This window comes from Stigmatopora nigra, chromosome 10, assembly GCF_051989575.1.
Source record: "Stigmatopora nigra isolate UIUO_SnigA chromosome 10, RoL_Snig_1.1, whole genome shotgun sequence".
NCBI lineage: Eukaryota > Metazoa > Chordata > Actinopteri > Syngnathiformes > Syngnathidae > Stigmatopora > Stigmatopora nigra.
Window position 1 is genome coordinate 14,032,133 of NC_135517.1, and position 17,868 is coordinate 14,050,000.

At 39.2% G+C, this 17,868-nt stretch overlaps 1 protein-coding gene across 8 annotated transcripts in view; it reads left to right on the forward strand.

The window, feature by feature from the left end:
• atp2b2 (ATPase plasma membrane Ca2+ transporting 2) overlaps nucleotides 1–17,868 on the forward strand; it is a 102,375-nt gene that overhangs the window by 43,337 nt on the left and 41,170 nt on the right. For 6 of the 8 annotated variants that reach the window (XM_077727043.1, XM_077727041.1, XM_077727042.1 and 3 more), the window contains 5 exons: nucleotides 9,814–10,014; nucleotides 12,115–12,372; nucleotides 14,847–14,972; nucleotides 15,139–15,264; nucleotides 16,457–16,489. In XM_077727043.1, coding sequence (XP_077583169.1) covers nucleotides 9,814–10,014; nucleotides 12,115–12,372; nucleotides 14,847–14,972; nucleotides 15,139–15,264; nucleotides 16,457–16,489 — 744 coding nt within the window. The remainder of the gene's footprint in view (nucleotides 1–9,813; nucleotides 10,015–12,114; nucleotides 12,373–14,846; nucleotides 14,973–15,138; nucleotides 15,265–16,456; nucleotides 16,490–17,868) is intronic. The other 2 variants (XM_077727047.1, XM_077727046.1) reach the window with 1 other exon arrangement.

Consider the following 17,868-nt stretch of genomic DNA (forward strand, 5'->3'; position numbering starts at 1 on the left):
AACTCGAACGAATGTTTCCCATTGAAATAAACTAAAAACAAATGAATTTGTTCCAAACCTCTGAAAAAACACAAAAAACAGGATATTGGATTGGAAATGTTTTATTTCTTCTAATTCACTATATATTAACAAAATAACACATAACTCGTGGTTTAGTATTAATCAAAATGTGTTAATAGTACTAAAACTATACAAATTTCAAATGGGAGAGAGAGAGAGACGGACAGAGGGGGTGGCAGGGTCTTTTCTCATAGCAACGCTGTCGTAACATAACATAAACTAATTTAAATGAACTTGGATTATGATGCAGACACACTCAAAAATAAATTTAATATAACCTTACACTAAACTTCATTCTAATTTTGTATTAAAGTTTGATACCTTTCTTCTCCCGGGATGGCTCTATTTGCCCAGCCTCCACTCTGACTTTCACTATTGATGGGCTGTTTCCTTTTGTATTCCCTTCGAAATATTCCGAAAATGAGGCACCCGAATCTCCTCACAATAGGATAACGCAGGACCACTTGTCAACGAGAAATAATATATACTCCTCGTATTAGCGATCGCTCCGCCATTCGCGCTGAGTGACGGGAAAAATAAAACACTGAAAAAAATGCAAAGCTGCGCCCATTGCTCGTAGATAACTTTTCCACATGGAAGAGTTGCGGCAAAGAAAAAAGTGTGTTAAAATCATAAACAACCTCCCACGTCTTGGCCACCTGGCTTTCTTGTATCTCGAAATGTGTCTTACATCTCGAAATGTGTCTCGTATCTCGAAATGTGTCTTGTATCTCGAAATGTGTCTCGTATCTCGAAATGTGTCTTGTATCTCGAAATGTGTCTCGTATCTCAAGATAATTATTTGCTCAAAGTTTTACACCTATGTATCTCGAATTGCTCGTATGTCGAGGTACCACTGTATGTCGCTTCAAATCGATTAAGAATGTCAATTAAGAGGTTTTCATTGAGCTGATTGAGCTGTCAATTTTGCTACTCATGACTATTTCATGACTCTGCTACTTTGAATGCTTGTCCCACATATTGTGTTCTGAGAGTATTTGATCCCAGAAGTGAAACCAGAGACTGACATCCAGATGGAAGATGGTCACGCAGCCTTTGTCCCCTTTTATCAAGAGCACTCTCACTTTTCATTTCTTCCTAGAATTGAGTCAGTCCAGTACATACATGAAGTTCAGGTTTCTTTACATTGACATTTTAAATGGACATAAAGCCCAATTGATTAAAGTGAAAGCCACATGTTCCTTTATTTATCACAATTGTTCATCCTATTGGTATTCTTTTCATGTACACCAGTGGCTCCATCAGCTTTAAAATTAGTTTTTTATTTGGTAACTGTTTATGGTCACATTTCCCACATTTCAAAAAGGAACAAAAACTGCAAGAATCATTGTCATGGTAACAAAAGAGAGAGGATGTGTGTATGTGTACTTTGTTTTTCCAATTTAATGTTGGATGATTTTTTCCATTTATTCTTTCATACTTTGCCTCGCCTTAAATAAATTACACCAAACATCGATGTCCAGATGCATTGCGCAGTGGGATCAACGTAGTATGTTTGCGCGTGGGTTGGTGTGGGCGTGCTCGGGGGTGTGTGTGTATGTGTGTAGAACAGTGAGCTGTGTGCTGTGTTCTCTCACTCCACTCCGTTATCTCTTGCATGAGTCAGACTCATAGAGCACTGTGCTTGACAGATAAACTCACCCACTTGTACAGCTACCCCAACACACATATACACATGCACAAAATCATTACGAAACCCCAAGTTCAGCTTGGAAAACATAAAGGGACCACAGACTTGACTGAATTTTATACAAGCTAATGGGAACAAGGTCAAATGATGCTTCTGGCAAAAGACTCTGAGATGCCATTTTACATTGCATAGCCGTGCGCTTTTAAACACACTGTACATTTCCCCTGCAAACGTTTTCTATTGGGGAACATATTGGTTAGCACTGCTGAAGAGGATTTTCTGTTACGAAGCTGGGTAAAAAATCTAAAACATTTAAATCTTCTTTTGAGAGGGCGCAACAGAAAATCACCGAGTAGCACTGCATTAGGGAAAGATATTAGTCCTTTGTGTTATGAGTATGGTCACTGTATAGATTATCATGGCTCTAATATTTCAACCTATTTTTTCATTCATTCATATTCTGAACCACTTATCCTCACAAGGGTCATGGGGGTGCTCGAATCTCTCCAGATAAGTATCGGTGGCTAGCCAATCGCAGGGCACAATGAGATGGACAACCATTCATGATTGCACTCATGCTGAGGCGCAATTTAGAGTGTTCAACCAGCTGACCATGCATGTTTATGGGATGTGGGAGGGAAACAGAGTGCCCAGAGAAAACCCACACAAATCCGCGGAGAGCATGCAAACTCCAAACGGTTAGGACTAACCTGGGATCAAACCCTCGCCCCTAGAACTGCAAAGCCGACACGCTAACCACACAGTCGATGGGACGGCTCAAATTATTTATCATTCCCTAAAACACCTTAGGACCAAATTTACTCGCATATCAGGCGTATTTGTCACAAAAAAGACTTACAGCGTTGCAATACTCTTCTGCACCAGTAGATCTCGGCAAATTAACATTTACTATTTGTTGGTTATTTTCTGTTTTTCTAGTAAGAAAAAAGACATTACTGAATGAAATACTACCTTTTTTATGATATTGACCCTAATAATGTGCTTTTGATTCATACAGTATCTCAGAGATTCCATGTACGATGATTTTTCTTAAGATTTTTCCTTCAAAGTAACTGTACTGAGTGTACTCCCTATTAAAAACCATGAATATGGAGTTGAAAGATGTGAATCAGGGGGGTGGGCTTATACGCGAGACATTGCAAAATTCAACAATTTTAAGTCACTTTTAAAAGGCCTATACGTGGGGTGGCTTAAATACGGTAAGTAGCAGACTTGCCGTTATGATGAAAGTCACCATCAAGTGCACAGTGACACATTTTTCATCACTCCTCGTAACAGGAGCCATATAATTACCCACCTTTTAGTCACATGTTCGCTGATGGTTTATTATTCACTGCAGAGTAAGTCCACTTTGTTTCTGTATGCTCTTTCCCCGACTCGCACTTGAAGCCTCTTTGCCATTTCTGCTCTTGATTTCTGGGTCGCTTTTCAAAGAGCAGGGAGTGAGAAAATGCTGCATACATATTGATTCAATCCCTTTTTCTGTCATCAATTTGTTGATGATCGTCACGGTCGCTTGTTGCCATGGCTTCTCGTCCACAATAAATGGTCTCAAAAGTTAAATACAAAAACATACTGAAGATTTATGTTATGAGAATATCACAAGACTTCTATATATACTACCCCCTTGCTGCTATTCAAGGACATTTAAAGGTCATTGCATATTTTCATTCCTAAATCATCTCCTGGTTTTCTGCATGATTGCTTCTGGACAAGCTGATAAATATGGGCCACAAATTTGCTTGTTTCTTCAAGGTTCAGAGTTGCAAGTATTTTCACACGAGTGGAACACATAGTGTTTCCATGGAGATCTATTCATAGCCTTGTTAAAATATGCCATCCTTTTCCTACTGACTGGAAGAAGAGCAAATGCAAAGAAGAAAAATAGGCATGAAGTTAGTTTCCCCCCCCCCCCCCCCCCCACTGTTTTGTATGTCTCTGCCTCGTGTATTTAGACAAAGGGATGTTAGGTAGGCATCGTGTGTCACAGCAGATTTGAAGCAGAGCCAGCAACATTTGACAGATCAGCGAATTAGCGGCCATGAATGAAGAGCAAGTAGCAACTGTAATATCTCTACCATAACTCTAATAACAATTTACTATACATTAAATAATGACCCATTCTTTGCTCACTCAAAGCTGCATGAAAAATAAGATCAATCCGTTTTTGGGGTGTTGTTAAATATCATACTATAATGCCTTTTATTGCCATGATGACCCGATTAAAGCTTTGGATTTGTGAAGGAAACTAAGTGTTGCAAACTTTGTGACATTGTGAGATACATTTAACAAGAGATTTGACCTTGTTTCAATAGGCAACATTCATTTTGTAACCACTCACTCATGTTGACTGCTTTTAATGCTGACTACTTATTTATGACTTATATATTGATTATTTATGTGTGCACTTCAAGGGGAAGTTTAAATCACATTATACTTATATAATGACAATAAAGACATTCAGTTCAACCCACTTCTGTATAGTTTGCATGTTTTAGCCGGGCCGACGTTTGATTTCTACAGGTACTCCGGTTTCCTCCCATATTCCAAAAACATGCATGATTGGACACTCTAAATTCTATGGGTTGGAGTCTGCATGGTTGTCTGTCTCCTTGTCCCCTGCAATTGGTTGGCTACCGATTCAGGGTGTCCCCTCCTCAAGTGATGATGAGTATGAAGCGGATGAGAAAATGAATAAATTAACTAAACCAGTATTTACTTTGACGGCCACAGAAGGGATTTGGCAGCATTAACAATCAATTTTCACACCTGTTTTCATTGTTAAACAAAAAAATATATATTGTGGTTCACATTATTTATCTTCAAATGCATTGAAGTTAAGAATGTCCGTTATTTGTTGAGTAAGAAAGGAAATATGAAAAAATACTGGAGACCTTGAAACACAGTTTATGGCTTCATTGGCTATTTTCAAATTTTCATTGTTTTTCACGTACATATGTAAATTATATTTTCCCTGAATATACTATGTATATATGTGTGTGTGTATGTGTTTGGGTTTCCAACCTACACAAAAATGACAACAAACTCACCCTTATATAATATCGCAGGTGGTTGTTAGTCACCGTTGCCTCGGCCCACCATTTCTGTCCAATCTACAATGTCTAAGGGGCTTAAGATTAGGTTGACAATTATCCAACCCAACAGAACCTGCTGTAAAATGTTACATGTTTAAAATATTTTATCATTCTCCCATTGCTGTAGACAAAAAAAAAACAATAATTACTAAACCTGTGCTGAAATCTTGTTTGACTGAAAAGCACAAAAATACTGCGGAAGTAATTATGTCAAGTTAAGTGTAATAATGCAAATTAAAATATCTTTGTGATCACTTAAGACAAAAAAAAACATAATGATGGTATCACAACATAACAATGTTGGCCAACAAACACGTTGATACATAAATAAAGGCAATGTGTTATAATGTAGCACACAGCATTCTAACTCCACAATGTCAGTGAAGCATAACACATTATAACAACATTTGAGACATAATACATGCTCATAAAATTAATTTGCATTTAGAAGTCCACAGGAATAAACAGGTTGTGGCCCATCACCCTCATGCTTTTTATTTCATTTGATAGCAACAATAAGGCCACTATAGTTGTTGTTAGTTTTTATTATAAAACAGCCACAAAAAAGTCAGAAAAGTGGCAACATATCATGACCAATTACAAGCAGATGGGCTGCACTTTGTTGCTGATTTCTGGTCACATTTTAACAAAGGATTTAGCTTGCATTTGGATAGGACTGAACACAACCACCCACGCACATGCATCTATTTAACCGTTGTTGTTAAATGATGGTCTAATTTCTGCCATTTGTCCTTTCATATCCAAGCCAAGTCTACAGTGTTTCACAACAAAAAAATCAACACTGAAAAGTTCCCATTTCTTTCAAGTCGAAAATATCAGAAAAAAATCATGTCACCATAATTGCACTGAGCTATTATGGTTCCATTCCACTGCCTTACCATATAGTACTTTTTTGATGCCACAACACTGCTAACCATGCTAATGATGGCTGCCAGCAATCGGTGCAGTTTAAATGTGTTAAACTACAGTTGTGGTCAAAAGTTTCCATACACTTGTGAAGATCATAATGTCATGGCTCTCTTGAGATTCCAGTTATTTCTACAACTCAGACTTTTCTCTGATAGAGTGAATGTAACAGATGGATGAACAGAAAAAAGTGATCAAATCTGCTGGGTCAAAATATACATACATCAGTGCTAATATTTGGTAACATGTCCTTTGGCCATTTTCACTTCAATTAGGCGCTTTTGGTAGCCATCCACAAGCTTCTGGTTGAATTTTTGACCAGTCGTCTTGACAGAATTGGTGCAGTTTGTCCGGTCTACGATGAATATTCAAAAGGTCGACCACAAATAAGCGCGCCAAGACAGAGGAGTGAGATTTTGACTTTTCTGCAGGAGAGCATGGAGGGAGAACAGACAGTTGCTGCGTAAGACTCTGGTCTAACTTCGACTGTCTCCGTTCTCCAATCTCTGACGACTCACCTGCTGCATCAACTGTTTAATTAGGGCAAGATTGCGTGACATACAAGTTCTCTATGACAAAATACATACAAAATCGCAATGACAAAGATGCAGCAAGGCTGTGACACCGATGAAGGCTGTGACACGGATGAAACCTATGACACATATTGAAACATTCATTGTTTACTTAAGATTATTTGACACAGTTCAGGTAATTTGATGGCTTTCTGACATGGACTTGTTTCTTCAGCATTGTCCACAATTTCTCAATGCGGTTTAAGTCAGGACATTGGGATGGCCATTTTAAACATTCATTCTAGCCTGATTTAGCCATTCCATTCCCACTTTGTGTGTTTGGGGTCATTTTCCTGTTGTAAAACCCAGCTGCCCCCAAGATCCAATCTTCGGGCTGATGACTTTAGGTCAGTGGTCTCAAACCGATTCCACATAGGGCCGCAGTGGGTCCCTGTCTTTGTTCCAACCGGTCCAGTGCCGGCATTTTAACCAATCAGGTGTCTTCTAAGTAGCACCTGACTCTAATTAACTGAGTACACTTGCAAAGGTATCCTTGTTGAGTTGGAATGAAAACCTGCACCCACTGCGGCCCTTTGAGGACCGGTTAGAGACCACTGCTTTAGGTTATCTTGAAGAATTTGAAGGTAATCCTCCTTCTTCATTATCCCATTTACTCTCTGTAAAGCACAAGTTCCATTGGCAGCAAAACAGCCCCACAGGATAATAATACCAACCTCTCAGTCCATGGAGATGCAAAACACGCTTGATTGTGGACACTGACACCTGTGTTCCAGCAGCTTCTATTTCTTGGCAGATCCTATTTTTGGTGATTCTCGGTTGAATCTTCACCTGTTTTTGTTGGATCAGTTGGAACAAAAACCTGCACCCACAGCGGCCCTAGAGGACCGGTTTGCCTACCCCTTGTCTAGCCTCTACACAGCCCAAGACCCAATCTTCGGGCTGATGACTTTAGGTTATCTTGAAGAGTTTGAAGGTAATCCTCCTTCTTCATTATCCCATTTACTCTCTGTAAAGCACCAGTTCCATTGGGAGTGAAACAGCCCTACAGTATAAAAATACCACCACCGTGCTTGACGGTAGGCATGGTGTACTTGGGGTTAAATGTCTCTCCTTTTCTCCTCCAAACATATTTCTCGGCATTGTGGCCAAACAGATTGATTGTTGTTCCGTCTGACCACAGAACTTTCCTCTAGAAGGTATTATCTTTGTCCATGTGATCAGCAGCAAACTTCCGTCGAGCCTTAAGGTGCCGCTTTTGGAGTATTGTCTTGCACGGCAGCCTGTCAGTCCATGGAGATGCAAAACAAGCGTGATTGTGGACACTGACACCTGTGTTCTAGCAGCATCTAATTCTTGGCAGATCTGCTTTTTGGTGATTCTTGGTGGAATCTTCACCCTCCTGACCAATTTTGTCTCAGCAGCAGGTGATAGCTTGCACTTTCTTCCTGATCGTGGCATTGACAAAACAGTGCCATGCACTTTATACTTACAAACAATTGTTTGCACTGTTGCTCTTGGGACCTGCAGCTGCTTTCAAATGGCTCCAGTTACTTTCCTGACTTGTTCAAGTCAAGGATTTGCTTTTTCAGATCAATTCTTAGGTCCTTTGACTTTCCCATTGTAGCATTTGTGGACGTTTGCATTCAATGAGCCCTATTTAAATGGCCTCAAAGAAGTCACCAGCTGTAGTCACTCATAACCACTCACAAGAAGATAAGACGCCATGCTATTAATCTCATTTCGCTGACACCACTTTCTAAGTCACCAAAATTGCTAAGTCATGTTGCTGTATGTATATTTTTGACCCAGCAGATTTGATCACTTTCTCAGTTAACTCATAATAAAGTCATCAAAGAACCAAACTTAATGAATGTTTTTGTGACAAAGAATTATCTGTTCCAATCACTCTATGAGAGTAAAATCAGAGTTGTAGAAATAACTGGAAACTCAAGAGAGCCATGACATTATGTTCTTCACAAGTGTATGTAAACTTTTGACCACAACTGTAACTCCCTCACCCGCATGGAAATGTGGGCCACATGGAGATTTGCATACTTATGGATATCACGTCTTTCCGTCATGGAAGAATATACTCTTTGATGTGGCGGGGGAATGTGTTTATTGACGACACAGCTGAAGGGACATCAAAAAGACATTAATTGTCACACGCATGCAGAGCACAATGCATACAAATATTCACGTGCATACACGCGTGATACGAGACCGGCTGCTGCTGGGTGAGATCAATGAGAGTACATGCTAGGCCCTCTCTGAGAGACAATTAAAAGGGAATGGATAATGAGGCTATTTATAGACTGATCTATTTGTAACAAGGGCATTCTCCTACGTAGGAGACAGGAATGCTTCTCTCTCCTTGCATCATCCCTTGCTCTCTCCCTTCTTCCTCCCATGATCCTCTATATTCATTTAACAGTTCATGCCCTTTTGGCATTCAGTGGCTATTTTGTGCAGATATGGTGCACCTGAAACGTTATCAGGTACCTTCCAGGGGCACTCCCGGGAGATCCTGATGACGCACAACTGTGTGACATAAGGCGCCCATTCTTGTATTAGGATGTTCAATGCTGTGTGGAAACACAAGAGACTAAAGATGGAAATTAGCCGGCGGCTGCAATCTTACATATTTACATATGTTCATTATCATGAATATGAATATGCTCATTAATATGTGCGGTCCCTTATCAAATCAATCAATCAATCGATCGATTGCAATGGATCCAACATGGAGCTACAATGAGATTCCATCCATAGATAAAGGATCAAATAACCAATGTGGTAAGGTTTCGAATGGTTAGTTTCAAAACCACATATGATTTTCTTTTCCTGTACTTATAACGCAATGTGCAATTTTTAATTCTCCTAAGATTCCATAGTTTGCTTATCAGTCAAAAGAATGTGAAATACTTTTATCATTTTATCATTTTTTTCTCATGGGAACACCCCCTTATTTTGATTTATATATATATATATATATATATATATATATATATATATATATATATATATATATATATATATATATATATATATATATATATATATATATATATATATATATATATATATATATATATATATATATATATATATATATATATATATATATATATATATATATATATATATATATATATATATATATATATATATATATATATATATATATATATATATATATATATATATATATATATTGTGTATAATGGGGTATGACTTGGACCACTGGTTGTTCCTTTTATCAAATCAATAGATAATTATGTAACCATGGATCCTTATTGCCACCTTTCTACAAATATATCATATGTAGTATAATTTGGATGTTCAGCCATTATTTTAAATACATAAGTGTGAAAAATTCACACCCAACTTCGTAAACCTTTGTAATAGCTCCCTATTACTAGTGTTTTTTTTCTTTCAAGGGTAATAAAATGAATATATTGGCATTGTTGCCCTCACATTCTATCCTCTCTCCGACCATTCATTTGTCCTTTTTACTCTGTCTCAGGACTTACAGGTGCACAAGGTGATTTGGACAAGAGGAAAGAAGAATTTGGGCAGAACCTGATCCCTCCAAAAAAGCCAAAAACATTCCTGCAATTGGTATGGGAGGCCTTGCAGGATGTCACTCTCATTATCTTGGAGGTTGCCGCACTCATCTCGCTTGGGCTCTCCTTTTACCACCCGCCTGGAGAAGACACCGGAGAATGTGAGTCCACTTATTTTTCAATGTCAAGCACAAAAGTTCAAACTGACTCTTCTTTTGTTTATGTTTGATTAGTGTAAGGTCTTCACAAGTAGACCAGGAGAGCCTTAGTCATTGAGTCACTTTTCAGACATTTGATGCTAGAAGAACTGTTACAAACCTGTATAACATAGACAATGAGCATTGACTTTACTTTGGACACGGCTCATTTAAACTCTGGTGTTCTTCCTCTTAAGCCAGGTTTTCATTGAGCAGTCTGGTGCAGGTCGGGTAGGATAGTATAACCTTCGTATTTATTCATCGCATCATTCTTTAGCTCAGTCCAAGGCCAAACCGTTGGTAAATCTACAAGAAACAGGCAACATCTATACTACAAAACACTGTTGCAATTCTGAGATCATTTCATAAATTACAGGGAGCAAATTCAAAAAATGTGTCAATAACAGAATAAAGAGTTACTTTTACGTTGACATCAAAGGGACTTTGGACGTTTAGCTTATTGCAGCATGCAATTCTTACAATCCCAACAAGTGGGGGTCGTTGTTGTCACCATCATTGTTCCAATCTCACTGTGCTGGTTGTGTTGGGCTCCTCAGATACCCAGCATGTCATTTTTTGTAACAAGGGATAAACCTTTAGCGGTTTAAATTTTAAATGAATAGCATGGAAACGTTATGCTACCCGGACTGCACCGAACCACTAAGCGGAAAAGCCTGTACAGACCAGTCCAGGAATCAGATGAACACCAAGGTACCACTGTTTCCATCGCGGTGCACTGTTGCTCGCTATGATTTGTGAGACACTGGGCCAAAACCAAACATGCTAGATTCTATCAGTCAGCTTGTTAAAACTCCACTTCCAAAAACTAGGTTTCACTACACAGTTCTTGTTTGGCCCTTACTTGCATGGTCATGTAGAAGCTGACCATGTCACATGACTCACCTTCTATTCTTACATGTGCACGGAGAAGTTAGCCAGAGGTTAATGAAGTGTTGAGTCGAGAAATAACCTTGAGAACCTAGTGTCCATACATTTGCCCCGCGAGCCGTGAAACAGGAAATGAAGACCCATAACAATGGCCTGAGTCAGCGCCATCAGTCACTACCGCCTGCAGTGTGAGGAGAGTAATGGCACTCAACCCCCCTTTCTAAAAGGGACCACTCATCATTTTGAGGACTGTAAAAACTTTATAGGATGCACAGAAGGAAGTTAAATTGTGCCTGCGTTTTTTTTCTTTCCTTTTTTAATAAAATTTATTTTAGTTGTTTTGATAGGATTCTTAATGATTATGTGATTTATATTATTTGGACAGTTATGTCTAACTTTAAAGTGACAAAGTTGCAATCATGCACTCATACTTATGTCCATACTTTCCTATTTCATCTATTGGTATTTTAGGCAGGACCATGATTGCGTACACTTTCCAAAAGATGCTAGTTTCTGCTGAATGAGTCATTATGCTTCAGTTGATAAAAAAGTCTACCAATTAACTTGTCCATGCATTTAATGTCCTAGTGACTGAATATGAGCAGGAAAATGGATACAATGCAGGATGATGATTTACTGTCTTTCAGTGCATAAAGCAATTGATTGCATTGCAGCATCAGATTTTATTGTTATATTAGTGTTGCCAGAGGCCCGGTGAAATGAGTAGTTAGCGCGTCATTCTCAGAGCTCTGGAGTCCTGGGATCAAGTCTAGGTTGGTCCACCTGTGTGGAGTTTGCATGTTCTCCCCGCGTGGATTTACTCCGTTTACTCCGGCTTCCTTCCACATTCCAAAAACATGCATGATAGTCTGATTGGACACTCTAAACCTTGGAGCAAAAAACCCAAAACATTCAGACAATGTCGGCGGGCCGGATTAAAAAGCCTAGCGGGCTGGATGTGGTCCGCGGGCCATAGTTTCCCCATGTCTGATCTATTATAATGTGTCTAAAATATAAACCAAGATGTCAGATTTTGTGTTTTCAAAATTTGGTAGACACATATTCACAGGTGCATTTGAAAGATGGAGATTTTAACTGATTGCTTGTATTTCATTCTCTGCTAAAGAAAAGTTCTCAGCATTCCCTTTAAATTTCTCTAAATGTTCCCTTGCACAGCTTGTGGCACAGTGACAGGTGGTGCAGAGGACGAGGGAGAGGCAGAGGCGGGCTGGATTGAAGGAGCTGCCATCCTCCTGTCGGTGGTGTGCGTGGTTCTGGTGACTGCCTTCAACGACTGGTCTAAGGAGAAGCAGTTCCGCGGGCTACAGAGCCGCATCGAGCAAGAACAGAAGTTTCAGGTGGTCCGTGGTAGCCAAGTCATCCAACTGCCAGTATCAGATATACTTGTGGGCGACATTGCACAAATTAAATATGGTGGGTATTTTACGATTGTATTTTACAGTATTTTTTTTTATTTCAGTTAGGTGACACTATGTCACTCGGTGCCTTTTATAACACACTATTGTCAACTGAACTATATTCATTGTGGACAAACTGCCATGTTCTGTTAAATTTTGTTGCATTATGTGGTCAGGGGGCAGCCCAGCGGGTGATTGGTTATCGCATCGGTCTCACAGTGGGGGGCCAGGGTTCAAATCCAGGTTGAACCACCTGCGAGGGTTTTTTCTGGGTACTCTGTTTCTTCCCACCTTCCAAAGACATGCATGGTAGGCTGATTGGACACTCTAAATTGCCCCTAGATATGGGTATGAGTGTGCATGGTTGTCCGTCTCCTTGTGCCCTGCGATCGGCTGGCCACTGATTAAGGGTGTCCCTCGCCTCTGGCCCGAAGTCAGCTGGGATAGGCCCTAGCACCCCCCATGATCCTAGTGAGGATAAAGCATTTCAGAAAATGAGATGAGATGAGATGCGGTCAGGACATCACAGTAAACAGCAAGATAGTTAAGTGTGACTGAATACAGCATATTGGCAAAAATTGAGGCGTCCAATAAATTACATGTGCCGGTCTATGCTACACACAATATAAAAGGATGTGTCAGGACATCGTTAAAAATAATGATCCCTGGTGAACATGAAGCACATTTCAAAGTGGTCTTAATGGAGCTGTATCTAAAGGAACAGCTTAAACTCACCCTCGTGTTGCTCTTCCATTAGAATCAGATGAAACCCTTCTTGCTCATCCTTTCTCTTTCTACTTATTTTAGTAAAGGAAGCACTATCACTTCAGTGAGTCACAAACATTTTATATTATACATATTTCTAACCTGCACCACACTGTATATGAAGCTACTTCCTAGATTTCACAAGGATGATATTGCCTTTAGTTTTCACCGAATTAAATGTATTACATTATTTCTTAGCACTGGCTCATCTCACCTGACTTACAATCTGAAACTGTAGAAACATGCATTTCATTAAAAAACCCAAATCTGAAGTTAAAATAGTGAATTTACCAGAAAATGTTACTAGCAAATCCCATGGCACAAGGCGACAAATCAGTTTTTTTGAAGTTGTGGGACGAGAGAATCGAAGCAAAAAATCTGCAGTCGTCGAGAGACCCTATCCAGTCTGTTCTCCATATCTCTCTCCTCTACCACACCTGAATCAAATTACTTACTTATCTGTCCAGAAGCTTGATAACAATCCTGATTGATTCAGGTGTGTTGGTGTAGGGAGACCTATATAACAGACTGGATCAAGGACGAGCGTTGCGTACCCCCTGCTTTAAGTGATGAACAAACAAGTCACCCACCATTCCACCAAAATACAAGCATAAAACAGAATAGACTGAACTTTTAGAAGTCCTCCAATGAAAGCATTTTTAGTTGCACATCAGAAAAATATATATTAGTAGCTCTTGAGCACATTTCTTCCATTCATTTTCTGAATCGCTTATCCTCACAATGATTGGGGGTGGGGAGTGCTGGAGCCTATCCCAGGTGCCCCTGGTACTCGGACATTTGGTCGTCGGTCTTTTGGTCGCCGGTCTTTTGGTCGCCGGTCTTTTGGTCGCCGGTCTTTTGGTCGCCGGTCTTTTGGTCGCCGGTCTTTTGGTCGCCGGTCAAATGGTGACAGAGAGTTTGCTGTTGAAACCAGCTCTCAAAATGATATTCATGATAGAGAGTTTAATATCTAAGAGAGAGAGAGTTTAATATCTAAGAGATAGAGTTTAATATCTAAGAGAGAGAGCTTAATATCTAAGAGAGAGAGTTTAATATCTAAGTGAGAGAGTTTAATATCTAAGAGAGAGAGAGAAAGTTTAATATCTAAGAGAGAGAAAGTTTATATCTAAAAGAGAGACTTTAATATCTAAGAGAGAGAGAGAGAGAGAGAGAGAGAGTTTAATATCTAAGTACTGTTTAATATCTAAGTACATTTGATCGGCGACCAAAAGGGACCAAAAGACCGGCGACCAAACTTCTGGTCACGTGGGCACCTAGTGGGGACACCCTGGATTGGTTGCCAGCCAATCCCAGAGCACAAGGAGACAGACAACCATTTGCGCTCATACCTAGGGCCAATTTAGGGTGTTCAACCTGCGAGGAAACCAGACTACCCAGAGAAAACCCACGCAAGGCCGAGGAGAACATGCAAACACACAATAAGGACCCACCTGGGATCTAACTCTCGACCCCAGAACTAATCACTCCCCCATCATGCCGCCTCAAGAACATACAATATACTTTATACCACCTTATTCAAATGAGACGTCGCAGAAGGAGAACAGCAGTCTAAATGGCAAATCTATGTAAATGATAAATGCTTCATGTTGTGGATGAATACATCTATGGTGTATGCAACAATGATATTAACAACCATAATTAAACAATAACTGCCGTATCCGGACACTGACATTTTATATCAAACTCTCGTCTTTATGATACCAGGTGATTTGCTTCCTGCTGACGGAGTGTTGATCCAAGGCAACGACTTAAAGATTGATGAGTCGTCACTGACTGGAGAGTCTGATCATGTGAAGAAGGCTGCAGACAAAGACCCCATGTTGTTGTCTGGTATGTGATCAAGTTTGCAAATAGAGTGGATAAAACAAGACACACGTCACATTCATCTTGTCTTCATTTTACCTACTTTTCAGATTTTTTAAAAATGTTATAGTTTAGTTAAGTACTCCAGAGTCATTTTGCAAACACAACCCACAAAACAATATTTTCCCTCCAGGGACGCATGTGATGGAGGGCTCTGGGCGCATGGTGGTGACCGCTGTGGGCGTCAACTCTCAGACTGGAATCATTTTCACCCTGCTCGGAGCTGGAGTAGAGGAAGAAGAGAAGAAAGAAAAGAAAGGTAAGACACTCACTCTGGTGTATTTATTTGTTTAAGAATCAGTCAGCATGACTTGAACAGTGTTTCCTATCCCATTCTCTGCAAAAAGAAAACTTTCCACAAGCAAGTCATGTGCATAATCATTGCTAATACAGTAATACCTCTACTTAGGAAATTAATTGGTTCCAAGACTTTTTTCATAACTTGAAAATTTCATAAGTAGAGGTGTACTATATATATATATATTTTCTGAACCGTTCCACGGTCCTCACACAACTACCAACTAGACCAGGGGTAGGGAACCTATGGCTTGGGAGCCATATGTGGCTCTTTTGATGGGTGTTTATGCCTCTCCACTAACCTCTGTGGTAAAATATGGGTATCGCTGGTGAGAGACCTATGTCCTGAACGCATCAATGGGAGCATCACATTGGAACTGTGGCGCCGACATGATCTCTAGCGCCTATTTAATCATAAATTTTCATCATTAGACTCTTCTGCATGCATACTCTCATTGGTACTCATTGATTAGCAACAGCTCAAAATGTTCTCAAAAGAATTCAGACACTTTTTTTTTTATTTTCAAAGTGGTGAAATGATTAATAAATGCACACATTTTCATGTATTTTTACTTTTACATTTTTAGTATGACTCAAGGAATAATGTTTGAAAATATGAATGGTTTATGGCTCTCTTCGTCAAAAAGGTTCCCAACCCCTGAACTAGACCTTTTCAAATTGGTTAAAGTGTCCCAATTTTGTGCCGCTGAAATAATTGCCTCCGTGGCCGTTAAAGATGTAATTCCGTCGATTGTCCACCAGAAAGCTGTCCACTTTATAGTACATTTTAGGCTTTTACGTGTGTGAGTGTGTGTGTGTGCCACATTCAATTTTTACAGTTACTAATCGCTTAGTAAGGGGAATTTAAAATGAAATAATGGATAAGGAAATGCATTTACTTATTGGGGGATTTCATAACTTGGATCTTTTTTGTATCTTGAGTCACTCATGTGCATATAAAAAAATTGTAACCTGAAACTTTCGTACCCAAAGGCATTCGTACGTAGAGGTATGAGTGTGCATTGGTATTTTTCATATTTGAAATACTGTCTAAGGTGTGAATAGGTAATTTTTGAATGAGTGGTGAGCTGCAATGTAGCTCAGTGAAATTCCTGTCCTTTACTATGACTCATTGTTCTGCATTTGCCCTGAAGGAGGCGCAATGGAAGATGGACACCAGAACACAGGTAAAGCATTCTCTTTATCACACACCTTCTTGTGGGTGGAACTCTTTTCCTTTGACCTTCAACTCATTCTCCATAATCACCCACAAGTCACTTCCTTCTGAGCTCTTGTAAAAGGCCAACCTTCAATAAACAGTCACCTGATTTCTTAGTTTGTGAGTTATCAAGTTATTTATTCACTGAGTGTCTTAATTTGTGAGCCAGTTATCCAGCAACCAATTACTTATAGTCATCTTAAAGTAGTTTGTCAGCAAAATAGTTAGCTAATTTATTCTGTCAGTCATTTAGTAAGCCACCCATATGGTCAAATTATATGCCAGCTGTCAATTACTTGTTAGCCAGTCAGATTCAGAAGGCCTCCCAGTCAGTTAATTAGTTACTTCGGAACCAAATAAGTTATAACTCAATTAGTCCACATATTTGCTAACGACTTATCAGGTTTGCTGGACATTGCATTTGCGAATTACCGAGTAATTTAGTTTGTCACCATGTCAGTTTGATAGTATAATATAGACTATGTTAACAAGCCTGCCAAATTTTAATTAATTAAAAAAAGGAATGACGATATGTAGTGAAGCTTTACAAAGGGAGAAAGTAAGGCTGTTCTCAGACACTGTAATCATGACTGTGTTCAAACTTCAGGCGTTCTCCATTGTTGACTTTCAATCTAACTATCCACACTACTGCGTGGATGCTATTTTGTTTATGGAATCACATTTGTGAAAAGAAAAGATTTAAACAACATTTCTGGCATCAATCAAAATATTGCAAGTTGCAAACAAAAAAGACTTTGCAAAATAATGAAACACAAGCAGTCATCTGATCAGGAAAACTCAACACTTACAATGTTTCCAATTCTAGTTTTTACATTCTCATTGCCGGGACTTTTGGTCACAATGGAAAACTTCATCACTTTCGCCACCTGTCATTGCCATTGCCATCCAGGAAATGTGCTTATTAAAGATATTGTGGAATTAGTCCTTGCTAAATAACCCACTGATTAACCAAATACAACCAATAATGCCACACTTGGCTTTATAACACAGAAATGTCCTCAGCTTGTGCCCATCTTTTCAGGGCTTATCTTCAAACATATTTTCTATATTCGGAAGAAAATAATCAAAATGATTGGACAGTCCTTATAATGTCTTAACTCAGGTCAACCTTTCAATAAACTTAAGTGCATGTATGTTCAAACCATCTGCAAACATTGCTAAATGCAGCAGTTCAATTACTTTTTAATTAGGTCATAAAGAAAGTAAGATAAAGTAACCGCATCTAATGACTAAATATATTTGTTACTGTGAAGAGTAAAATCTTTCACGCTGAAACATTGCCCCAAGGCACTTAATTTCAACGAACTGAAGAATAAAACTCTCACT